The following is a 25,881-nucleotide window of genomic DNA, read 5'->3' as shown; positions in this document are numbered from 1 at the left end:
CACGCAGACAGATGACAGAGAGGTGGAAGGGTGGGGAAATGGAGGAAACACTTCCCTTCTGGGCGGTGGGCTTGGGTTTTGGGTTATTTTCTGCAGGCACCTTGAGAGAGACCTAAGGATGGAGACTGAGCCAGGGTGCCCCCCCAATACCCTTCCCGCCCCCACCAACCTCCCCCCCACAGCCTGGGCTCTGCTCCCATGCACTGAAACTCACCCCATGCTCCCTCAGACCAAGGACCTCATCCCCCTCGCTGCGCTGCTCTGTTGCCCATAGCAACAGTCCCAGAGAAACCCCCCCACACACATAGCAAAGCCCTTCAGTCTGCCTCCCAGGCTTGTGGGATAGGTGCCAAGGCCTCTGCCTCCACACACCTTCTTCAAAAACTATTAAGGGAGTTGCCCTTGTGGCACAGCAGGTTAAGGATCCAGCTTTGTCTCTGCAGAACCTCAGGTCACTGCTGAGGCAGGGGTTCGATCCCTGGCCTGGCACAGTGGGTTAAGGATCCACTGTTGCTACAGCTGGGGTGTAGGTCGCAGCTGTGGCTTAGATTCAATCCCTGGCCTAGGAACTTCCATATGCCATGGGTATGGCCCCCCAAAAATTATATATATATGAAGACACTCCCAAGAGCCCCTCCTTGAGCAGAAGAACTTTCTGGGGAGAGGGAAACAGTCGTATCCATGTGGTACTCAGCACTCCCCACGGGATCCTCAAGCCACACCAGAAATGTGGCTAATGAGATTGAGCAACTGAATCTGTGATTCTATTTCATTTCAATTAAGTAACAAATTAAATAGCTACGTGTGGCCAACAGTGACCGCACTGGACAGCACAGTTCCAGGGCCTGCTCTCACGGTGTCCGGCCTGGATCCTTCCCGCCGGTTCCTGAACGACCCCATCCAGTGACGGCTGCACTGTCTCTTCCTCTGTCACACCTCGCACCAAAAAACCCCTCATTCCAAGGTCTGACGTCATTCTTGCCTTTTATTCCAGCATCTCCCAGAGCTCCAATATGTACAGACTTTATTTATACACATATAATATACACCATATGTACGTATTTATATATTCACACGCCGGCCCACACGCTCGCAGACACTCACACGCATGCGCCCTTCCGGGAGGGCTGCGTGGCTGCCCATGAGCCCCGCTCGGGCCCGGACGAGAGGTGCTGGGCTTGCCAGGCAGTTGTGAGGTTTTGTGTTTTTTGCATTTAAAAAGAAAGCCACTTCCTCCAGAGTGTCCTCCCGTGCCCTAAACCCAAACCACTCCCCTAAACACTCTGAACTATTTTTTTCTTTTCCTTAAAAATGGAAGAGGTTTTCCTCTGCTCCACTCAGGTAGTTACTGGAGACCCAGGCTGGTCTGCATGGCCCCGTGCAGGCCCCTGGGAGGCGATGCCACTCAGTGCTCCCTGGGGACCCTGAACGGCTGGAAGGGCCCACAGCAGGCCGAGGGCCGGGCACAACGGCGGCCGAGTGCGGCCGGGGCGGCGGCTATAGCATCAAGGGCACCTGCCAGATGAGAAGAGCGCTGTCCGTCTCCCCACACAGGGCCGGCTTTCCGCTGCCGCCCGGGGCACTGCCAAAGTTGCGGTAGCCCTGGCCTCCGGAGATGATGGCCACTGAGCAGATTTCCTTGCGGTGGGCGTCGCGGGCACAGGGCCGGCTGCGCACCCAGATGTCGGGGTCATCGGCCATCTCGTAGATGGAGCCGTCCTCCTCGCTGTGCTCCAGGGCCGAGCCGTCCATGGGCTCCGGCTCCCGCACAGAGAGCAGCGGGCCCGGGAGGTGGGCGGTGGAGCGCAGGCGGTACTGCAGAAGGATGCCCTTCTTGCGGGTCAGCTCTCGGCCCACGTGGCTCGCAGGGACGGGCGCTGGCTCGTGAGCCTGTCCATCCAGCTTGTCCTCCTCGGCCTGTGGCCCCTCTGCCTCCTCCTGGTCACTCCGCAGGATGTCGGGGGCCAAGATGCTGGTGGCCACGGCCAGGAAGGCCACAGGCCCACAGTGACCATTGAGTGAGACCATGCCTTTCCCTGCAGGAAGTGGACAGAGAGAAGGGGCCAAAGGCCCAGAGTTTTAAGGGATGCACTCAACGGGCATCTTAGAGAACTTCCTGGTTTTGCTGTGGGGATTTTTTGGTTACTGCGATCTATGGTGGCACCTTTCCAGGAGGCCATGGGTCCAGAGGGGAAGGTCCTCCATGCTCCACGGCCACTTTCTTGAAGGAGTGGAGCAGGGAACACAGTGACTTTATAAACCACATGAGGAACCTCGGTGTGGAAGCACCTGCAGCTCCCTGCCATCCTCACGGGTCCAGGCCTTTGCCCAAGCCACGGCCCCTGCCTAGAGAGCCCTCCCCATTCACCTGACTCTACAATCAGCCTTGAAGCTCAGCTCAGCTCCTCCCCAGGGTAGCTTCTTGCAGTCACCCACGGAGAGATGATCACTCCCGTCCCTGGGCCTCGCAGACTCCAGGACACCTGTTGTCATGGCACCTGCCCCCTAGGTTACAAGCTGCTTCTAACAGACTGTAAGATTTGGGGGCAGGGTCTCTGCCTAGTGCATCTCTGCAACCCCAGGCCCGGGCCTGGGATAAACAAATGGACCAATGTGATAAAATGATGGAAATGGGAGATCTTGCAATTCAGCAAGGGTGTCTTCTTTGGCAGAGAGGCTGGATCCACCTGGGCCTGATCTCCTGCTGGGCTTCTTCCTCCCTCTCCACTCACTTCTGCCCTCTGGCAGCAGCTGGAAGAGGCCACTTTGTGATCACTCTCAGGGCAGGAGGTGGAAAGGGGCCCAGAGCTTTGGGGTCTTCCCTGATCCTGGACCCCAGTGCCACAGTCAGGACAGCCTTTCTTCTAATCCATGCCACACAGCTGCACATGGATGCCACCCCCAGGAGCCCTTGGTCATTTCTATTTCTGGAGCCTGGACACTCTGAAGCCACTGTGGGGTGGGAGCAGAAGGGGCCCAGCAGAGCCTCTGCCATTAGTCAGGTGTTCCAGCCAGTCCTCAAACCTTTGGGTCAGTGTGCCTCCTGTGCCCAGGGCCGGGTTGGGGCACTGAGACTCAGAAGGAAACTGTGGGGCCAGGGTGATTCAATTCCACTGAGCCACAGTGCCACGTGCAGTGACAGAGGACATTGGAAAACAGACCCCCTGCCCCATAACAGAAGAGAGTGCAAACATCTGGGCCCAAGAGTCCTCTCCCCCACCCCCGGCCACCTGCAGTCGACTTCCCGGGCCCTGAGAGGGTAGCTCCTAGAGCCTCACCTGTGATCTTAGGGATGCCCTCCAGCCGAGGCACAGGCAGCAGGACAATGACACCCTGGTCGGTGCCCACCCAGAGCAGACCCTGGCAGATCAGGAGGCTGGTGATACACAGGTGCTTCTGGCCTGCAGGAGAGAAGCCAGAATGAACAGAACAGCCTCTTGGGAGATGGCCGTGGATGGGGGGCCCCACAAGGTGAGAAAACGGCACGGTTTGGGCTCCTGTCCTGAGACAAGCAAGAAGCCCGCTGGGGCTGTGCTTAAGACGTGGGGCTCGGGACACTGACCTGGCTGGGGTCTGGCCCCTGGACGCCCCAGACAAGTGCTTCCCCAGCCCAGCCCCAGTTTCCTCCTGTGTAAAGCGGGGCTGCCTTGAGCTGCAATGAGGGGAGGCCACAGTGCTGGCCCACGTGGGCTCTCAATGCAGTGGCTGGCTTATCTGGCACAAGGTGCAGACTAAGGGCCCCCCATGGCAGGGACACCGTGGCCAGGTGGGGGTGGTGAGCAAGGCCTGGGAAGGTGGGGGTCTGAGGGTGGAGCAGAAGGTGTAAATGGGGTGCATGGGGAAGGGTCCAGGCGAGCTGGCTGTTTGTCACCACCCCTCAGTTTCCAGCCTGGGCCTGACATCTTGCCCACATGGGCCCTTCCCCCAACAAGGTCACACCACACCCTGCAGTCCCAGGACTAACAGTACAACGGGCACTCAGTCCCAGGAAGCAGCATGTTTCTTATGTCAGCCCCAACTAATTCTTTTTCTTTTCCTTTTTCTTTTTTGGCCGCCCTGTGGCACATGGAGTTCCCAGGCCAGGAATCAGTTCTGAGCCACAGTTAGGACCTGTGCCACAGCTGCATCAACGCCAGACCCTTAATCCACTGTGCCGGGCCGGGGATTGAACCTGCATCCCATCGATCCCATCGCGCCACAGTGGGAACTCCCCAGATTAATTCCTGTTTGGCTACTCCTGGCCTGTCTCTTCCTTTTAGCAAGAACAGCCAGAGCAGGGAAGGCCGGTCCCTCTGCTCTTCACCGGGGGGAGGCTGCACAGCACGTGGCTGGGAGCAGGGCTGTGGGGCCAGGTGCTGGGTTCAAACCCTGGTTCTGCTACTTCCTGGCTACATGTCCCAGGGCCAGAAACTAAACCTCTCTGTGCCACAGCTCCCTGACTGGCAAAAGGTGACCGTGATGATACCTCACAGCCGTGTCCTGAAGATTCAACTAGCCAACGAGTGTAAATCACACAAGCCGGTGCCTGGCACATGACACACGCAGGTGGGTGCCGCCTGCTGTGTTGCTGCTGTTCTGCCGCTAACAATTCAGATCCATGGGAATGGGCGCGAGAGAGGGGCTGGAGGCCACCCCTGCCCTTCCAAAGGGCTGTCTCGCTTCTGGCCTGAGTCCTTCCGCCCGCTGCGAGCAGTTCAAAGTCATGCCAATGACATGTGCAGTGATGCTTAGAACAGGGGTTCTTCAGCTGGGCATGCATCAGCACCCCCAGAGGGCTTACAACAGAGGGGCCAACCCCGACTGCAGAGGAGCGGCGGCAGCAGGGAGATAGTGAAAAGCAACGCACTGGAGACAGAAGTGCTGACAGACGGGAGTGGGAGGGGAGAGGAGGGGCATCAGGGACAACTCCGAGGTTCTGTCCCCAGCAGCTGGGTGCGTGGCAGTGCCTCGGACCCAGCTCGGGGAGGAGCGGGCTTGGGGCGGAGGCCCAGGTTCAATACTGGATGGTGTGTGAGAGGCACACTAGACACCCAAGTGGAGCTGTCAGCAGGCAGTGGGAGAGATGAGTCGGGCGACGTGACGCGAATGCAGCAAGTCACATGCACAGTGCTGATTCCCTGTGGAAATGCAACCCGCAGTGGGAAAAAAGCCGGTCCGTCAGAGGCTGTTTCACAAGCCGTATCTGGCTGTGGGGGGCTAGGACTCCTCCCCACACCCGCGTCCGTTCAGAGAGTGTAGGCTCCCAGTCCCCAGGGCGGCCTCCAGTCCCACAGGGGGTGCTCCCGGCCCTGCTGAAATTGGAAGGTGTGGGGGGCTCGGGCTGCGCGCTCCCTCCTGTCGCCGGCCTTGGTGGCTCTGCTCATGGGCTGTAATTCCTCCCTTCTTCTCTTAGCTCATTCACTGTTTGCCCCCCCAAATGTAAGCTCCCCAAGGGCAGCGGTTTACCAACTCTGGGCGGATTCCCCTGGCCCCTGGCAGACACTCAAAAAGGCCTCATGAGCTCAAGAGGACACACCAGTGGTTCCCAGTGGGGAGAGGAAAGGGAGGAGGGGCAAGATAGAAGTAGAGGATTGTTTTTTATTTTACTTTATTTTTCTGCCCGTGACTGTAGCAGGCAGAAGTTCCCGGCGCCCCCAGGAATTGAACCTGAGCTACAGCGGTGACAATGCTGGATCCTTAACTGCTAGGCCACCATAGAACGGCATGGGGTAGAGGATCAGAAGGTACAAGCTTTTGGTATAAAATAAATCTGTACTGGATTTCCCGCCACAGCGCAGCAGGTTAAGAATCCGACTGCATCGGCTCAAGTGGCTTCGGAGGTGTCAGTTTGATTCCCAGCGCAGTGGGTTAGAGGGTCTGGCGTTGCGGCAGCTGTGGTGCAGGTTGCAAGCTGTAGCTCGGATTCAATCCCTGGCCTGGGAACTTCCATATGCTGTGGATGTGGCCATAAAATTTAAATAAATAGAGAGATAGATATGTTATGAGGATATATTGTACGGCATATGGAATATAGCCAATATTTCATAATAACTATAAATGGAGTATAACCTTTAAAAATTGTGAATCACTATGCTATACACCTGAAACTTACGTAACCTTGTAAATCAACCACAATAATTTTTTTTTTTTTCCTAAGAAATACCGGAGTTCCCGTCGTGGTGCAGCGGAAACGAATCCGACTAGGAACCATGAGATTGCGGGTTCGATCCCTGGCCTTGCTCCGTGGGTTAAAGATCTGGTGTTGCTGTGGCTGTGGTGTAGGCCGGCAGCTGAAGCTCCAATTTGACCCCTAGCCTGGGAACTTCCATATGCCGTGGGTGTGGCCCTAAAAAGACAAAAATAAAAATAAAATAAAATAAAAATACCTGTGGGTAAATGAGTGAATGAGAGAATGATGAATGAATGAATGAAAGTGGAGACGGGAGAATACGGGCGTGGGTGCTGATGTCATGTACCAGCTGCGCAAAGCAACAAGCTGCCGTCTCTCGCTGTTCAGGAAGGAGTAACACACGTTCCTCACTTGCTTTTACGATTATTAGAAATATAATGTATATAACACACAGTGTGCATCTATGAACATACCTATATACACATACGCACGTAGAATTCCATACACACACAGTGGAGCACAGCTCTTAGCCCACAGTATACAATCAATAAATGGAGGCCATTAAGACCGTGTTTGTGATTTTTAAAAGGACTTGGACTCTTAATGTTGTAAGATCCGCTCCATCAGAGCCAGAAACCCACAAAAATAATAAAAGCCAAGAGACGGAGCAGCAGCAAATTTTTCCTCTCCTGGGCCTCACCTCCTTTCCCTGGGCCCTGACACCTTGGGACCAGCGGGAGACTGCTTCCTGAGGCCCCTGTACCCCCTCGGCCCCCACTGGACGCAGAAAGCCGGCCAATGCAAGGAAGGCAGCGAGAAACCCAAGAGATGCCGGAATTGAGAAATGACTTCATCCGCAGACCTCGTTCCAGGGCCCTTCCTCCTCCCACTCCGCCTCGAGGAAAAGAGCGAAGGCACTTCACAAATAGTCCGAGAGAAAAAAGAAAAAGTCTAATGGTGGATAAATATTTTATCACAGAGACTTAATGCAGCAGCACTCCACTCACCCGAGCCATCTATCTGGAGATATACAACTTTAAAAAGCTCCGGCTCTCGGAGAACATTTTATTAATGACCTGTCTAGTTAAGAGGAGGGGGGAGTTTAGGTTCAAAAATGCATTAATACCAGTCGGGGCCGCGAGTGGAGGAAAGGGGTCAGGAAAAGGAAGCGTGATGAATTTTTAACAGGCCCTTTAAAAAAATCCACACTTAGAGGAGGAACAAATTTATTACTAATTAGGCAATTATTTCATTTGGTGGTGTGGGGGGAAAAATACCAAAAAAGCCTTTTAAAAATATCTCTAATAAAGAATTTAAGAATCCTGCTCTGTTGTTCTTCCGCCGGGGCGCAGCCTGGGGCAGACTAGAAGCCTCCCTCCACGGGGCTGGCTCCTCCTGGGCTCCGGACGTGCCAGCCCCCATGCTGCTCATCAGCAAAGGTCAGGGCAGGGGAAGGAGCCACAGGGCAGTAACTCCTGGGATCTTCAGGATGCCCTGTACCAAGAACCTCAGCCTCCACTCCGCCATGTTCAGGGCCCAGCCCCAGGGAGGTCGGACAAGTAGGGAGGTGGCCTCGGTCTGTGCTGATGTGGGGGGAGGGGCACGGACTGGGGAGCGGGGGTGATGCATGGCCGGTGGGGACCGGTGCCTAAAGGGCAAGAATGGTGGTGAAGAAAAGGATGACAGGCTGCAACAGCCCGTACGGAGACTCACTGAGCCGGGGCCTAGGGGGCGCGATCCTCACTGGCTCAGGTGAGACCCACACCTGCCCTGCAAGGTGGGGATGGAGGATGGGGGAGATTGCCCACCTCTCCGGGTCACAGAGCTGGATGGCGGCAGAGCCAGGATGCCAGCAGAGCCTCTGGCTGACTCCGGGTTCTGATCTGCCCCACAGGCTCCAACTCAGATCTCAGGCCCCTGTGGTACAGATGGGGAAACGAAGGGCCAGGAAGCGCCCGCTCAGGCTGAGAGAGAGCCGCGATTCAGGTTCTGGCTCTGGCCTCCTCGGCAGAGTGACCTGAGGCCAGTTATTTAACCTCCGGGGCCTCTGTTCAACTGTTCTGGAATCATCCTCACAAAAACAAATACCCTTTCTAATTTAAAGGGTAACTGCAAAGAACAAGTCAGTCAATGGACATGAAAACACGTTTTAAACCCACACGGAGGTCGGAGCTGTGCGGTGGGAGCTGCTGGGTTTGCACCTGCAGGCGGGTCTGTCTACAAAGCCTGCCTCTGACTGCTTCATAAACTTGATTCTTTCTCTACTCTCCTCCACCCCCACAGATTGAGAAGATGAAAAAGGCCCATAAGATTATCCATTTTTTCCATTGTTCCACTAACTTGAAATAATTTAGCTATCAGCATAAATGTGGAAATATTTCTGTGACACAGAGAAATTTCCACTATAGTTAAAATAGATTCACCTCCTATAATGGCTAAATACTAGGAGAGACAAGGAAACCAAAGCTAAAAAAGAAGGAAGGGAGGGAGGGAAGGATGGAGCAAGGAAGGACCCACAATACACGCCCCAGACCCTAGCCCACCCCCAGGAGCAGGTCAGGAAGGCATTTATCCTCGCCCAGGTCCAGGCGAGACGTCTTCCCATGCCTCCTGGCATGTGCCCCGAGCCAGGAAGCACCTCTTGTCCCACAGAGGGACCTGAGGCTCCAGGAGGCCCAGAGACCTGCTCGAGATCCCACGGTGGCCAAGCCAGGACTCCAGCCACCCGGAAACCACCTCCTCCCCGTTACACGCTGTGGGACTGTGGACTGAGTCTGACCCCACGTGACTCCCTGTCCTGCCTCTGGTCTGCTGTGTGACCCCTTTACCCTGTGGAACAAACCTCAGTTTCTGTGTCTGTAAAATGGAGACCGTGAGAGCCTGTACGTAAAGCCCTTGGGACCCAGCTCATTATAGCGCTCGTGGCAGGACAACCGCTACTAAAAACGATGGCGATTGCTGCTGATCTTGCCAGCACTCACCATCTCCAGTGGCCACCAGTGCAGCCTCATGGACTGGCCAGCACGGCTGGCCGGGAGGAAGCAGGAGGCAGGGTGATCCCTGGGCACCCTACATGGAGTTAGAGACCAGGCCTCTGAGATAAGACAGGGGCCCCCATGGCCTCTGAAGTGCTGGCTAATGAGCCTGCTCTCAGACCAATCTCAGAAGACAAGGGAGATCAGACCCCTCGCTCGGCATGAGGCCACCTCCAGCCTCTGCCATAGCTCGTCTGTCGAGGCCTGGTAACAGCTCCAGGCCCAGCCGGCCACCCCTGCTGTGTTTCCCTGGGGCCTTCGGCTCTCCCAGCTGCTGCACCAAGCCCAGCCTGCTGCGTTTGGACTGGGCAGAGTCTCTGCATCCTCCCAGACCAGCCCCAGGTCAGTCTGTCTGGTGGGGTGGGGGGGTGGCAAGCCCAGGCCTGCTGGCCCCGAGGGCTGCTCTAAAGCCAGCTGGCAGTAGGGGCGAGCCCCGAGCAGGTGTCTGCCCAGGCTCCCTCCAGCACAGCCCTCAGGGATCTGCGCAGCCACTGGGACAGCAGATGGTAAGGGAGATGCCTGGAGTCAAGGCCTCGGGCAGACACTGGGCGGGCGAGGTGCCAGCGAGCTCAGATCTCACTCCTCTCTTGGGTCTCATAAACAGCTCTGCAGGAGGAAGCATGGCCCCCGGGGGGAGGATGTTCCAGGCCTTGCACCTCCCTCTGCCCCCAAACCCTGACAAACCAAGAGGCAACCTAAGACTACACTGCAGCTCGCGCCAACCCCAGACCCTCAACCCACTGAGCAAGGCCAGGAATCGAACCCGCCTCCTCATGGATACTAGTCGAGTTTGTTTCCGCTGCACCACAACGGGAACTCCTGCCTTTCTAAGGAAGGAGACCCTTAGTTGGCCTTCTCTCTTTCCTTTTGCCTTATTCTGAAGATAATTTAAGGCAAAACTGGGGCTCTGGTACACCTGAGGAGTGCCAGTCCCAGGGGGGCCTGGGTTCCCACTCAGCGGGGCTTCTTAGCCACCTGGCTTGGGGGAATCCACTGAGCTCAGAGCATGGCCGGCCGTGCGTGCAGCAGGGAGAGGGAGCACAGGATGACAGCCGGAAGGGTTTTGGAAGGACAGGCCGGGGTTCAAATCCCAAGCCTGCCACTTCCCCTCTGGGAAGCCTGGGTTTCAAGGTGGACGGAAGGCTGCCGTGAGGGTTGATGAGATGGGCTGGGCTGGCCCCCCGGCCGTGGAAGCGGCTCCAGGAAGGTCCACTCCCTCCCTCCCGCCTTCCACAGCCCCAGGACAGAGGGCCCAGGGCCCTGCAGCAGCCTCACCTGGCAGCAGGAAGGTGGTCCTGGTGGCGATGTTGATCTCCTGCAGGTGCTCCAGCGTCTCCGTGTGGAAGAGGCGGATGGAGGAGCCGGAGGAGAAGGCCATCCAGACGCCGCTGCCCGCCTTCACCATGTGGGTCACGCTCACGGCCTCGTCCTGGTGCGCCTCGAAGCTTTGCTGCGGCACAGGAGGGGGCGGTCAGTGCCAGCCGAGCCTCCGCGGGACGAGCTAACCCGGCCTCGCCAGAACCCGGGTCAGAACTGGAAGGAAACCTCAGAAGCCCAGCAGTGGTGGGCTGGTAAAGCTTTAAACAGCCAGTGGGGGGCGCCATCCTGGCTTGTGTCTGGTGGGTTCCTGTCTCCTGTGATGTAAATTCTTCTGTGGCTGATCTCAGGCTACCCAAGTGACAGCACTGACCAAGGATCGATCGAGGACAGACAAGCGCACAGCGGGCTCTAGCGTGACACTGACACGAGGGACAGAGCTGCAGAACGTCTATGGAAAAGGAGGCGGCATCTTACGTATATGATCTAAGGGGCGAAAGCACCAAGAGAGCTGTCAGGAAGGGAGGCGGGGGGTGTGAGACAAGACCTTGTCTTCGCCACAGGAAGACGACACCTAATGCCCCCAAATGGATAAATCCAGAAACAGCAGAGATGACAACTAGAGCCATGAGCAAAGCGTCCGGTGGATTAAAAACAGAACAGGTGGGGAGTTCCCTTCGTGGCTCAGCGGTTAACAAATCCAACCAGCATCCATTAGGATGTGGGTTCGATCCCTGGCCTCACTCAGTGAGTTAAGGATCCGGTGTTGCTGTGAACTGTGGTATAGGTCGCAGACACAGCTTGGATCCCGAGTGGCTGTGGTGTAAGCCAGCAGCTATAGCTCCGATCCAACCCCTAGCCTGGGAACTTCCATATGCCACGGGTGTGGCCCTAAAAAGCCAAAAAGAAAAAGAAAAAAACAAAACAAAACAAAACAAAACCCAAAAACAGAACAGGTAAAAGTATTTTCTTCCAGGAAGCAGGATTAGTAGAGATGGGGCATGGTAAAGGCCTTTCCAGATAAACCATCCGTACTATTTGATTTTTTTAATAGGTATAAGTTTAATCTTTAGAAAAAAATAAATAAATCAACTATACTTTAATAAAAAATAAATTAAAAATAAACTACCTAGTACTAATACAAAATAAAAAATTAAAAAACCTTCTTAGAGAGAGAGGTGATAACCATCAGGCTTCCCATCCACTCACTGCAGGACAGTCTAGGTTCCCTAGCTCAGCATTCTAGGCCCCCCAGTTCTGTCCCAACTCCCACCTTTCCCGGCGGGCTCCCTATACCCCAGGCCAACCAAAAGCCCAGGCCTGAAGGATGCTCAGGGGTCACCACGTGGCCACACCTCTGCCCTCACCATGTCTGCACCACCCACTGCCGTGCCGTTCCCCCCCACCACCCCCGCCGGAAGCAGCGTTTCAATGTCCCAACACTCAGCATCCATGAAGCCCCCAGCAGCCCTTGCTTCAGCCACTCCCTCCTGCCCCCACATTCCAGTCCAGAGACCACCTCCTCCCCGCCGGCCCTGCTCAATTGCCTCCCGTGCTGCTCCCCGAGCTCCCAGTGTCAGACGCTGAGCCTCAGGCCCTTCCACGTGCCCCCTGCTGGGCACAGGGCCCAGCACACAGGAAAACTTGGGCAAAGAGCGACTGGACGGATGCTGGCATTCCAGCTCCGACATGGAATTGTTTCAGACGCTGACAACTCCAGCACCCCAGCTAGGTAGATGCCCACCACTGGGCGTGGGCGGGTAGCTCTGCTGTATCCATTCAAGGACTGCTCTCTTCATCTCTTCAAAAGCATGTTTACAGAGACTGTGTGATGAACACGGAAAAATGGGAATGTTATAGCAGTCACTGCAAAAAGAAACAAAAACGAGTTCCCACTGTGGCTCAGCGGGTTAAGAACCTGACTAGTATCCATCGGGACACTGGTTCGATCCCTGGCCTTGCTCAGTCGGTTAAGGTTAAGGATCCGGCGTTGCTGTGGCTGTGGCCTAGGCCGGCACCTGCAGCTCCGATTCAAGCCCTGGCCTGGGAATTTCCACATGCTGCAGGTGCAGCTGTAAAAAAAAATTAAAAAAAAAAAAAAGAAAGAAAAAAAGAAAAACAAAAGGCCACATCCAAAACTGGGGGAGGAAGAAGGGGCAGGAGGAGCAAACCCCTTATACACTGAAGATGACTCCAGAGCAGGACCTGGTGACTTTCCTTCCTTTCAGCCTCCTGGTTTTTTCCTCTTTTTTTTTTTGTCTTTTTGTCTTTTTGCCTTTTCTGGGGCCTCTCCTTCGGCATATGGAAGTTCCCAGGCTAGGGGTTGAATCAGAGCTGTAGCTGCCGGCCTAAGCCACAGCCACAGCAACTCGGGATCCAAGCTGCGTCTGTGACCTACACCACAGCTCATGGCAACGCCGGATCCTCAACCCATTGAGCAAGGTCAGGGATCAAACCCGCAACCTCATGGTTCCTAGTCGGATTCGTTAATCACTGAGCCACGATGGGGAACTCCAAATCAGACCTGCTTTTAAATCTTATTTCCTTGATAACTGCCCAGATCTGGGCCTCAGTCTCCCCATTTGTAGGCAGAGGTTGCCATGAGGGCTACAGGGGCCTGGGTGAGGGACAGCTTAGCACAAACCCTGTTCCTAATCCAGCCTCACTCATCCCACAGATGTTCTTGAGCCCCTACTACACGCCTGGCATGGGTCGAGGTGCTGGGAAGAGAGGGATGAACAAGGCAACTAAGGGGCCCACACAGTTAAAACAAATAAAGTTCACCCCCAATAATGAGAACCGCTTCACAGAAAAAATGCTGGGAGCCATTAAGATTGGGTGGCCAGGGAACGTCTCTCTAGGAGGTAACATTTGTCAGAGACATTAAACACGTGAGGGACTCAGCTCTGGGATATGGGCTGGGGGAGTGGGAGAGTGGTCCAGGCAAAGGGCACCACAAGTGTAAAGGCCCTGGGGCAGGAGTGAACACACCACGTTTGAGAAACAGAAAGAAAGTCAGTGTAGGGAACACAGTAGCAAGACAGAGAGGGAGGGGCGGCCAGGGGTCAGGTCACACCAGGCAGCCCTGATGTCCAGGGCGAAGAGTTTATATTGCATTCAAGTGTGGGAGGGGGCTGAGCCAGTAAGTGACAAGTTCAGGGTGACATTATTGTTTGTTTGTTGCCTTTTTTTTTTTTTTTTTGGTGCTTTTGGGGGGGTATTTTTTGGTAAGTTTTATTGAAATATAGCTGATTTACAACGTTGTGATCATTTCTGCTGTACAACAAAGTGATTCAGCTACATGTATACGCATAGCCATTCTTTTTCAGATTCATTGCCCATGCAGATCATCACAGAGTATTGGGTGGAGTTCCCTATGCTATAGTTTACTTATTGGTTTACCTTCGAAAGCAGTTCAGTTCGAGAACTGAGTGGCAGCAAGCTGGAATTCTGGGCCTCGTGTGGGCTTAGCAAGTGAGAAATGGCAATAAAGGGACTCATTTCTTTTGCAAGAGTCACCCCAGCCCCAGCCTCTGCCCCAACTCCATCCTGGTTCAAATCACCGGAGGTCCCCCGGAGATAAAGCTGGGGGCAGAGAGTACTCCATGGGGAGCGAGAGGGAGCCAAGCCTGTGAATTCAGTTCTCATTCCTGGTCAGAATGCGGGCCAAGACTATAAGATGGGCAATGAAATGGCTTTTTCTGAGCCAGTCCCTGATGGCTGAGCTCTGTGGCCCTGGTGAGGTGACTTGACGGGGCTGCGGGGGGCGGTGCGGGGGCACAGGGAAGTGGAGGGTCCCAGAGGAGGAGCGCCGGGCTGCTCTCAGGAGGCAGGGTCCCACCAGGCAGCTTACTGGGGGTCCTGAAACAGGCTGAGCACTCGGAGGGAGGGCAGGGAGCCATCCCCTCCCCCAGATTGGGGGCTCAGAGGGGGGCCTCCGATGGGGTTGTCTCTGTGTCCCTTTCCTGAGCATCCACCCCTGTCCCAGCGAAGGCCTGGGCGCCCCTGGGACATGGTGGGAGGCCGGGCCTCCTCACAGCCTCCACAAAGCCAGGCTGCGTCTGTGCAGTGCAGGGTGAGGGCTGGAAGGTCCCCATCTCTGGCCTGTCACTTCCCAGTCTGCGCCCACAGGCAGTGCTAGCCTATAGATCTTATCTTTTCTTTTCCTTCCTTCCTCCCTCCCTCTTTCTTTTACTTTTTCGTGTTTTTTTTTTTTTTTTTTTTTTTGTCTTTTTAGGGCCACCCCCAGCAGCATATGGAGGTTCCCAGGCTAGGGGTCAAATCAAAGCTGTAGCCGCCGGTCTACACCAGAGCCACAGCCACGTGGGATCCAAGCAGCCTCTGCGACCTACACTACAGCTCATGGCAACACCAGATCCTTAACCCACTGAGCAAGGCCGGGGATCGAACCAGCAACCTCATGGTTCCTAGTCAGATTTGTTTCTGCTGCGCCACGACGGAACTCCTGCAGGTCTTTTCTTGAGAGAAGCTCTCCTTCAAGGAAAGAGACACTTGGGGGGGGGTGACCTTCCCTACCAGCCTGTCCCCAGCTGTCCCGAAGGCCCAGACCCAGGCAGAGCACGAGGTTCAAACAGGACACGGCCCGAGGGGTCTTGCTGGGAAGCCCAGCCAAGGAACCACAAACCCAATCACACAGAAGCCATGGAGCCCGGACCTCACGTCCCATGTGCCACCGCCGAGCAGAGGGCAAAAGGGCTGGGGCACCTGGCAGGCTCTGGCTGCAGACTTTTCCAAAAACCAGCATGCGTGTACTTGCACATGACCGTGCACACGCATGCGCACACACACACACACCCCAACAGCAAGGCATGTGCGTGCTCACACGTGTGCAGCAAGACTCCTGTTCTCTCCGGAGGGAAGGTCAGAAGCATTTCGTGCCTCCGAAAAAGCCAAACCACACTGCCCCCGAGAGGCCTGGGCCGGTGGAAGGCTGCACCTGAAATCTGCAGCCAATGCGCCCTACTGTCAGAATCTAATTAAAAGAGAAGTCGGCAGCGGAAATCCAGGCTCATTTCTCCAGAGGCAGAACACGTCTGTCTCCAGGCCCAAAAGGCTTTACCCAAGGCCTGTGCAAACCTGCCAAGTCCAATGGCAAGGCAGGTGGGGGAGATGGCAGGCAGAGGTATGAAAATGGCAGTGCCAGCCCCGCCCTCCCCCTCCCATGCCGGGAGCCTGCTGGGGAAGCTGGGTCTGGGATGCCTAGCAGGGCCTCATGGGCAGGCACAGTAGGGGCAGGTGGCGCCTGGCACCGTGGGTCCCCTAGGGGGGCCGAGGGAGCAGGAGGCGATGACTACCACCCCTTGTTGCCGCTGTGCTTGGCGCGAACAAGCATGTACCTCATTTTGCTTTCCAAACGCGGGGCGGTGGGGAAGCCCAGAGAGGAGCTCAGAATTCATGGCCAGGGAGGCTGCCTGCTCATCAAGCTCTGCTCTTCTCCCAACTAGGCCTGGGTGAAACGCCGCCCCGCATGCACCCCAATTCCAGACCGTGGCTCCCCAGTCTCTCCTCTGGACCCCTCCTCTAACCCCTGGCCAATGGGCGGCTCAGGAGTGGGGAGTCACCTTATTATCTAAGAGGTCTCTATGCCCTGGTCCCTGAAGCAGGCCCCCTGCCCACCTCAGTCGTGCCCCTCCTCTGGGCCCTGGAGGTCCTGGTGCTTCCTGCCTGCTTGGCCCCTACAGTCCAGGCTTCTCACTGGCTGTTTAGCCTGCCCCAGGAATTGCTCTGCTAGGATGATATTCTGGGCCTGAGGTCTGCACACAATGGCCCTCAAGCTACGTGGGCCTGCCACCTGTTTGGATGAATCTAGTTTTATTGGAACATGGTCACAGCCATGGACAAAGGAATCCATTCAAGTAAGTTGGGAGCTCAGCACTCTGACTACACACTCTTGGTCCTTGTTTAAGAACAAAAAGATCCACAAAGGAACTCTTTCTTTCTTTCTTTCTTTTTGATTTTTCTTTTCTTGGCCGCACCTGCAGCATGCAAGTCCCAGGGCCAGGTATCAAACCCACACCATGGCAGCGACCTGAGCTACAGCAGTGATAATGCCAGATCCTTAGACCACTGAGCCACTAGGGAACTCCCCCACAAAGAAATTCTAAGCTTTACTAAGTAGGCTTGGTGGTGGTGATGGAACAGGCACAGCGATTCTGAAGCTGCCTGGTGGGACTGAAGTACCTGATGTCTTATAGGGACCCTGATGTCTTATACGGATGTCTTGCTGTTATAGGATTAACAGCAAGAATCAAGTGCAGAATGAGAGCTCAGGGTAGAGCTCTGACACCTTGGATTTGAATTAGAGGCCTTCGTATGAACTTAAGATTTTTTTTTTTTTAATGGCTTTGTCTAAAGCAATGACACCCCAGCGGCAGTGACCACACCACTTTTGATTTCTAAATCCATCCCCCTGAAAGGGAACCAGCCAGAGCATCCTGGATAAATGGTTGATTAGGGCAGAAGTACCAGATAAGCCTGGGACTTCTCCAGAGGCAGAAAAGCAAGGAAGTGCTCAAAGAACAATGAGGAAGTACCCCAAAGGAACCAGGTGTCGGCAAAAAGAAGCTCCTTTGGCCAAATCTGAGACAATGTGAGCATCAAAATAATGATGATCTCAGATTACAGCACACTGGATTTTTTAAAATAATCCTTTTTTTTTTTTTTTTTTTTTGTCATCTTACGGCCACACCCATGACATATGGAAGTTCCAGGGCTAAGGGTTGAACTGGAGCTGCAATTGCCTGCCTATGCTACAGCAATGCCAGATCCGAGCCATGTCTTTGACCTACACTGCTGCTTACAGCAACACCAGATCCTTACCCCACTGAACAAGGCCAGGCATCTAACCCGAGTCCTCATGGATACTAGTTGGGTTCATTATTACTTGAGCCACAATGAGAACTCTAAAAATAATCTATTATCCTATACTCTCAGACTAGAAAAATTAATATTGTCAAAATGGCCATACTCCCCAAAGCAAACTACACAGTTAATATGACCCCTATCAAATTACCCATGAAATTTTTCATAGAAATACAACATATAATCCTAAAATTTATATGGAACCTTAAAAGACCCAGAATTGCCAAAGCAGTCCTGAGGAAAAAGAACAGGCAGAAGGGATAACCCTCCCAAACTGCAGAAAGTACTACAAAGCTACAGAATCAAAACAGCATGGTACTGGCACAAAAACAGACATATGGATCAGTGGAACAGAATAGAGAGCCCAGAAATAAACCTACACACGTAAGGTCAATTCATTTTTTTGTTTTGGTTTGTTTTGCTTTGCTTTGCTTTTTAGGGCTGCACTCAGGGCATATGGAAGTTCCAAGGCTAGGGGTCAAATAGGAGCTATAGCTGCTGGCCTACACCACAGCCACAGCAATGTAGGATCCGAGCCACATCTGTAACCTACACCACAGCTCACGGCAATGCCAGATCCCTGACCAACTGAGCGAGGCCAGGGATCAAACTCGCATCCTCCTGGATACTAGTTGGATTCATTTCTGTTGCACCACAACGGGAACTCCCCAATTAATCATTGGCAAAGGAGGCAGGAATACATAATGGGAAAAAGTCTTTTCAGCAAGTGGTTATTGGAAAAGTAGGACAGCCACATGTACATCAATGAAGTTAGAACATGCGCAAAAATAAGCTCAAAAGGGCTTCAAGACTTAAACATAAGATATGACACCATAAAACTCCTAGAGGAAATCACAGGCAAAACATTCTCTGACACAAACTGTAGCAACGTTTTCTTAGGTCAGTCTTCCAAAGCAATGGAAATAAAAACAGAAATAAACAAATGAGACCTAATCAACATACAAGCTGTCATGCAGCAAAGGAAACCATAAACAGAACGAAAAGACAATCTACAGAATGGGAGAAAATACTTGCAAACAATGAGACCAACAAGGGCTTAATCTCCAAAATATACAAACAGCTCATACAACTCAATAATAACAAAACAAACAACCCATCACAAAACGGGCAGAAGAAAGACCTAAAAGACATTTCTCCAAAGAAATACTAACAGCTAATAAGCACATGAAAAAATCCTCAGCATTACTAATTACTAGGGAAATGCAAATCAAAACTACAATGAGCTTCAACCTCACACTGGTCAGAATGGCCATCATTAAAGAATCTACCAATAGCAAATGCTGGAGAGGGTGTGGAGGAAGGGGAACCCTCCTACACTGCTGGAGGCAACGTAAGTTGGTGCGGCCACTATGGAAAACAGCATGGAGGTTCCTCATAAGGCTAAAAAGAAAGTTGCCATCTGATCCAGCAATCCCACTCCAGACATATATCCAGACAAAACTATAATTCAAAAAGATAACACGCATCCTTATGTTCATAGCAGAACTATTCACAATAGCCAAGACACGGAAACGACCTAAATGTCCACTGACAGATGAATGGACAGAGAAGATGTGGCACATACATACAATGGACTACTATTCGGCCATAAAAAGGAATGAAATAATGCCATGTGCAGAAACATGGATGGACCTAGAGTTTATCATACTAAGTGAAGTCAGAAAGAGAAAAACGAAAACCATATATTACTTAAATGTAGAATCTAAATAGGACACAAAAGAACTTATTTACAAAATAGAAAGTGACTCACAGACACGGAAGACAAACTTTTGGTTACCAAATGGGAATGGGGGAGGATAAATTAGGAGTTTGAGATTAGCACATACAAACTGCTATGTATAAAATAAACAAGGTCCTACTGCATAGCACAGAGAACTATATGCAAAATCCTGTGATAAACCTTAAATGGAAAAGAATATTTTAAAAAAGAATGTGTTGGAGTTCCCATTATGGCGCAGGGGAAACAAATCCAACTAGCAACCATGAGGTTACGGGTTCGATCCCTGGCCTCGCTCAGTGGGTTCAGGATCTGGTGTTGCCGTGAGCTGTGGTGTAGGTCGCAGATGCAGCTCAGATCCTGCCTTGCTGTGACTGTGGGTAGGTCAGCAGTTGTAGCTCCGATTGGACCCCTGGCCTGGGAACCTCCATACGCCGCGCATGCGGCCCTAAAGAGCGAAAAATAAATAAATAAATAAAAATAAAAATAAAAAAGAATGTGTATATATATGTGCGTGTATCTGTGTGCACACGCACGTGTGTGTATAATTGATTCACTGCTGTACAGCAGAAATAAACATTGCATTGTAAATCAACTTACTTCAATAAAAAGTAAACTAAAAATAATCTATGAATTTGCAGCGGTACCAAAGGAAGGGGATGAAGTTGGGGAGGGGAGAAGACTCCTCTTTAAATAAAGTTCGCAGTGAAAAATCCGCTGAGGAACAGGATATTCACCCATTCTCCCAGAATCACCCGCGGCGCTTACACAGGGAAATTGGTACCTGGGGACACGGGGCAGACCCCATTTTAATAGAGTGATCAAAATGGGACCCACCTGTATTTCCCACCTCCCCAGGGATGCAATGGGAAGGCACAGCTTCCCCATGCAGACGCTGGCCAAACACCTGATTCTCCTCAGGAGAAAACAATGGGACAATTCCAGTTTGTGGGACCTTCTAGAAGACACCGGCTCGGCCTTCTCAAAAAAAGTCAATATGACGGAAACCAAAAAAAGGGGGACAGGAGAGGAACTGTTCTAGATTAGAAGGAGACCAAAGGAACACGACAATCAAACGCAACACATGATCCCAGTGGATGCCGGGGGTGGCCAAGGGAGAGCAGCTGTGAAAGACATGTGGGGACACCTGGGAAATGAGCGTATGGACGTATATGGATGTTAAAGTCCCGGGCACGGTGATGCTGTTGAAGCTACGTACACAAGAGGCCCTGGCTAGCATTTAGGTGTGAAGGGGAATGATGTCTGCAACTGGCTTGTAAATGATTTAGCCCCAAAAAGGGTGTGGGTGTGTGGGTGTGTGGGTATGTGGATGTGGGTGGGTGTGTGTGTATGTGTAATATGGGGGGGTTAGTAAAATGTTAATGGTTGGTTTACTAGGTGAAGTGTACTTGTGAGTTCATTGCCTATTCTTTCAATTTTCCTCTAGTTTGAAATTTTTTTTTTTTTTTTTTTTTTTTTTTTGTCTTTTTGCCCTTTCTAGGGCCCCACCTGTGGCATATGGAGGTTCCCAGGCTACAGGTCAAATCGGAGCTGTAGCCGCCGGCCTACACCTCAGCCACAGCAACACCAGATCCGAGCCACGTCTGCAACCTACACCACAGTTCATGGCAACACCAGATCCTTAACCCACTGAGCACGGCCAGGGATCGAACCCGCAACCTCATGGTTCCTAGTCGGATTCATTAACCACTGCACCACAATAGGAACTCCTAGTTTGAAATATTTTAAATAAAAAAGTTGGGGAAGAAAGGTAAAGTTATTTACATTTTAAAAAATTAAAAGGCTGGCAGCTGGAGGCGGGGCCCAGGCCTGACTCTCGGCTCTCAGCTCATCTGGCGGGGTAACTGGGCCTCCTCCCTCGTCTGTCAATGGGGACAGAAGGAGAAGCTGCCTGCGGGGTGCAGGGAGGATCACAGGACAGGCTGGTGCACCGAGAGGGCCCACATACACTGGCTGAGGTCAGGAGCTGGTCAGGGGAGCAGGGGTGGGCCCAAGAGTCCGGCCGCTGCCACGAGCCCTGTCCCCTTGGCCCTCTCCCTGCAGCCTCATAGCAGCCCCACTGCAAACATCTGCTCAGAGAGTTTCAGGTGAGTGATCCTGCCCCAAAGAGTGCTGACACAGCTCAACCTCCAGGCCTACAATATTTATGTGCCTCCAGGTGACACTTCTGTGCCTGGTTTCCATAAATTCCTAGGGTGAGCAGCTCAACGCTCAAAGTCATTAGAGCTGAGATGACGCCAAGGAGCCATGAAGGGGTATGGGGACTCACGGGGACTGGGAGCTGCGGAGGAAACAGGCTGGCAGAGCTACTGCTGGCTGGGCGCCTACTATGTGCCAGGCCTTGCCCACACCACCTCGGTATTTCCTCTTCCTGGAGGAAAAAGCAAAAGAGCCCAGAAGGGGAGATGATGAGGCCCGATGACTGGCCTGCCAGGTGGACTCCAAGCTGCTGGCTCGCCCCGCCACTCTCAAGCCAGGCGTCCCAGTAGGATGTGGGCGTGAAGGGCCCCTGCCCCACACTCTCTGCTTGGTCACCACGACCAGCTGGTCTGGTCATGGACCCAGAGATCATAGGACCCACGGAGCACTCGCCAGCACATCGCCAACTCTGCCTTCGCTTTGGGGCCCCACAACCTGGGATGGAGGCACCACCCTTCCAGCCCCACCTAACAGGCAGGACACCGAAGCTTTGAGAAAGCAGTGTGGGGTCACTCCGCCAGCCAGGGGATGGCGGGGACTGGGATGCAGAGGTCATCACTGGCCAGGCAGAGATGGTCTTTCAAAGACAATTAAGACAATGAATGCATAGCTCCCTTCCCTTATCTGTCTTTTTTTTTTTTGGTCATTTTCTTTCAAATCTAAAATTTATTTTTTTCTTTTCATTGTATTTTATTTTATTCTATTTTAATTATTCAATGAATTTTATTACATTTATAGTTGTACAACAACTCCCCAAGACCAACAGCCAGTCCCGAACTTGTCTGCAAAAAGCCAGTTTGGTATTGATTGTGCAAAATCTGGTACCTTTGGTGCATTTTTCTAGAAAGACGATTAATTGTTTTTGCCACCATCTCAAAAAAGTCTATAAACCACTCTAGGCCCCGCTAAGTTACAAATTCCTGCACTAAAGCTGATTTATCACTAAGAACATAAGAAGGTTGGTACAGACCCTCCCACACGCCTTGTCTCCCCAACCACATCCGAGTGAGGCCCACAGAGAGGGTCACTGTGGGGATCCTGCTGTCGTCATACCCACATTTTGCCTTTAAAAGCAAAACTAAACTGAAACCCACTGTGCATCTTCTGGCTACTCTGGAGGAAATGAAATAAAAAGCATCTCAAGCGTGGGCTTCTGACACTCTCCTCATTAAGACCATTTAATTTCCTTTTGTTTTATTCAATTACGCAAGCCGGCGGGGGCAGCGCAGACACCTGGGGGGGAGCCAGCTGCCGGCCACCTGGGGCCACCAAGCACCTTTGCTGCGAGTCTGCTCCAGCTCTGTCTTGCATTAGTAAGTGCCCGGCTGAGCCGGGGTCTGCCTGGCATCTGTCCCCGCCCAGCCATCACAGGGACCCTGGGGAAAACCAAGCATCACACAGGGGACGTGCCAACCTCGGCTGCACTCAGCTCAGCTCAGCTCAACTCACAGAGTCCCTGCAACCCCTCAGAGGTGGGACCACTGAGCCTGTGGTCAGATAAGGAAACGGAGATTCGGAAGGGGAGTGACCTGTCCTGGAAGCTGTGGGGTCCAGCCCAGGTGCCTAGCTCACCTTCTGGGTGACATCCCTGTGGCCCGAGGTTCTCGTCACCTGTTTCCTGCTTGCGAGAGATACTGAGGGCTATGGGCTCAGGAGCACATCAGGGTCCAGGTCCCAGCCCTGCCAATTCCTGCCTCACTTTCCTCAAGTTTACAGGGGCAGGGGGTGGTGGTGACAAGGTGACATGTAAGGCCGCTGTAAAGGTCACATGGGTCATTGCTCACAAGGAGCTTGGACCAGCGTCTAAGTCTTGATAAGCATTAACTCACCAGGTGTGCGGGGGGTCTCTGTCAACCCTATGACCCCCTTGCCACACCCACAGCAGAGGGGCAGGCCCATGACGGTGGGGGCCGCTGCTTGAGCCCCGGGCCTGGCACAGGGTCTGCAGCCCAGCCAGGGCCGCCCCCTGAGATGGGGGGTAGGGGGTTGGGGGGGGGGGTTGAAAGAGCTAGGGACGAGGCAGCCTCAGGTGGGAGGGGGAACTTTGTTCTGGAAAGATCCTCCAGAGGCCAAACCTCAGAAAACGTTTCCAGTGCCCGCTGTGAAGGCTCTGCTTTGCTTCCCAGCTCCGAGGGGCAGATGGCATTGCACCTGCACACCATGCCTGAGGGAGCTTGAGGGGTGCAACTCCAGGCCCTTCAGCCAGCCCTCTGAGGCCCTCATCCCTTCACGCCCATGGCACCTGTTTCACCAGAGGGGGACCTCCCACCCTGTGACAGCCGGTCTCCCAGTTTCCCCTGGGCTCAGCAGCAGAGGTGAGCAAGCTCAGTCAAGCCATCTTCCCTGCCCGCCTGCTCAGGGAAGAAGTGAGGGGCACCAGGAAGGGCCACTCTCAGACCAGGCACAGACCCACACCCAGGACTGCCAGGAGCTGCAGCAGCCACGGGAAAGTCAGGATCAATCGCGACCGAGAACAAAGCTGGGACCCGTCCAGCGGGGCTGGGAGCTGGGGAGGAGGGGTTGATTACCGAGCTTGACCCAGAACCTGGGGTCCCAGCCGGACACTGTCAACACTCTCAGGACACAGTCAAGGACGTACATGATGTTACTATAATCGACCCCTTTCCCGCTCTCTCACCTGCAGACACACCTGTGCACACACACACATGTTCACGAGCACAGGCTGGGACACTGGAGTCAGAAGTACCCTGAGATCCGGGCTCCCCCACCTACTGGGGGGTCCCTGTGATCCTGAGCAGGTCCTGTAGTCACCGTAAAACATCAGCCAGCCCCTGCTCCCCTGTGCCGACTCCTCACCAGGCAGAAGCCTGGGAGCATCAAGCTGCTTGGTCCTGAGGGAGGTTCTATAATTATCCCCATTTTATAGGTGGGGAAACTGAGGCAATCAGTGGTGGAGCCAGTGGCACAAGCCAGCCAGCTCCCAAGCCCGCTCTGGCCACCATCGGAACCCCCTCAGACCACGGCAGGGGCAGCCTGGAGTGCGTCCCAGGGTTCCCACCAGGCAGACCTGCCCCCGCCCAGCAGCCTGGATGGCGATGCCATCACGTAACCAGCTGAGTGCACGCCTGGCGCCAGGCACTGGCCTACCTCCCCCCATGTGGCCCTCTGCTCACATGCCCTGCCTCCGTGTATTATGGCCCAGCCAGGGCCTGGCATTCTGTGGGTGGGCCCCAGGCTTTAGGTGTCTTTGCCAAACCCCAGGGGAATGGACAGCTGCCCCTGTGGTGTCCGTCCCCCGTCCCCCAATCCTGCAGCAGGGCTCGGAGGGGAGAGTAACATGGGGTGGGGGAGGGTGGACTCTGACAGCCGGACATGCAAGGGACAGGGGCCCACAAGGCAGAGGACTGCTACGCGCTGCCACCGTCTGCACCCCCTCACCTCCAGGCCCCGTCCATTCTCTCCTCATCACCTCCTCCCCTGCCTGCTCTCTGCTGGCTCCCCTGTCTCCTCCATGGATTCACAGAACCCCTTCCCTGAGCCACCAGCTTCAAACTATTTTTTTTTTTTTAACCATGAAATCCTTTCATCAACCTAAATCTTCCAAGAATGGGTGGGGAGACCAAATACTGAAGACAAGAAAGCCCTGAGTTCTTCTGGGTGAGGAGAGAGGGGGCCTGGAGCCCAGCCCCTTGGCTACCTCAAGTCCCACAAGGCGCCCCCTGAGCTATGTCCCCACAAACCTCAGACCCCAGAGCCGAGGTAGCAACTATGGCCCTGAGCCACTTCTGACCCCTTGCTGGCCCCTGGGAAGGGGGGCCCGCAAGACTTCCAAACCCACTCACATTCTATCCTTCATAAGCTTCTTGAAAGGAAGTTCTTCTGAACATCTGACTTCAATCCTTCCTGCTGCCAGAAAATGTTCACCCTCCTTTGGAACCTGTTACTGTTGGAGCCTCCTGGGAAGTCTCCACTACCTTTAGAAAATTGATTTCTCAAGTTTCACCTGCCAACTCTTAATTAAAAAACAACAGGATAACAACGATACGATACACACATTTTAAAAAGTTAAAACTGCTGAACTGAGATGACTCCATGGCATAACAGGACTCCTTGCCCCACAAGCTTCGGTGGCCCGAACACTGGGGTTCCGGGCCTCGGAGGCTCCCTGGACACCAGAGTTACTTGGCGAATCTTTCTGCCCTCATGCCAATTTGCATACCATTACCCAAGAAGCCCTGCGCCTAGATTTCACTTTTGCAAATTCCCACCCGTTTCATGTCATAAATAAGATAGGAGACAGAAAACTAATACAGCCCAGTGATGCATTATTCATGCCGCGTCACACTGTTATGATAGATTTACAACAGCTAATACATGCAAACTAAGTTTGGGCACTAAACATGAAAATTCAGGGTGGGGAGGCGGGTGTATGTGGCGAGGGGCAGGGGGGAATCTGGGGGCTGTTGGTGTCCAGGAAGCCAGAGAAGTTTCTTTCCGGGAGTGCTTTGCAACAAAAAGTCTGAGTGCCAGTATCAGAAGGCAGCGCCCAGGTGTGACCGGGGCAGGCGGTGCTGGAGCCCCTGCGGGGCAGGACCACTGACGGCATGCGCTTGGGGGAG

At 53.6% G+C, this 25,881-nt stretch overlaps 1 protein-coding gene across 50 annotated transcripts in view; it reads right to left on the bottom strand.

Annotated features, from left to right (window-relative positions):
- Positions 1 to 967: 967 nt before the first annotated feature.
- The window catches only part of ARHGEF10L (Rho guanine nucleotide exchange factor 10 like), a 165,342-nt gene continuing 140,428 nt past the window's right edge, over positions 968 to 25,881 (bottom strand). For all 50 annotated transcript variants that reach the window (XM_084963055.1, XM_084963031.1, XM_084963044.1 and 47 more), the window contains 3 exons: positions 10,420 to 10,594; positions 3,279 to 3,401; positions 968 to 2,036 (listed from right to left, as the gene is read on the bottom strand). In XM_084963055.1, coding sequence (XP_084819181.1) covers positions 1,498 to 2,036; positions 3,279 to 3,401; positions 10,420 to 10,594 — 837 coding nt within the window. In that variant the 3' untranslated portion in view covers positions 968 to 1,497. The remainder of the gene's footprint in view (positions 2,037 to 3,278; positions 3,402 to 10,419; positions 10,595 to 25,881) is intronic.

This window comes from Sus scrofa, chromosome 6 (assembly GCF_054392235.1).
Source record: "Sus scrofa isolate SSC_HxYL_T2T_F1_AM1 chromosome 6, Sscrofa_HxYL_maternal_Yorkshire_Landrace_v2.0, whole genome shotgun sequence".
NCBI lineage: Eukaryota > Metazoa > Chordata > Mammalia > Artiodactyla > Suidae > Sus > Sus scrofa.
Note: the sequence above shows the minus strand (reverse complement) of the source record. Positions and strands in the feature narration are given on the sequence as shown.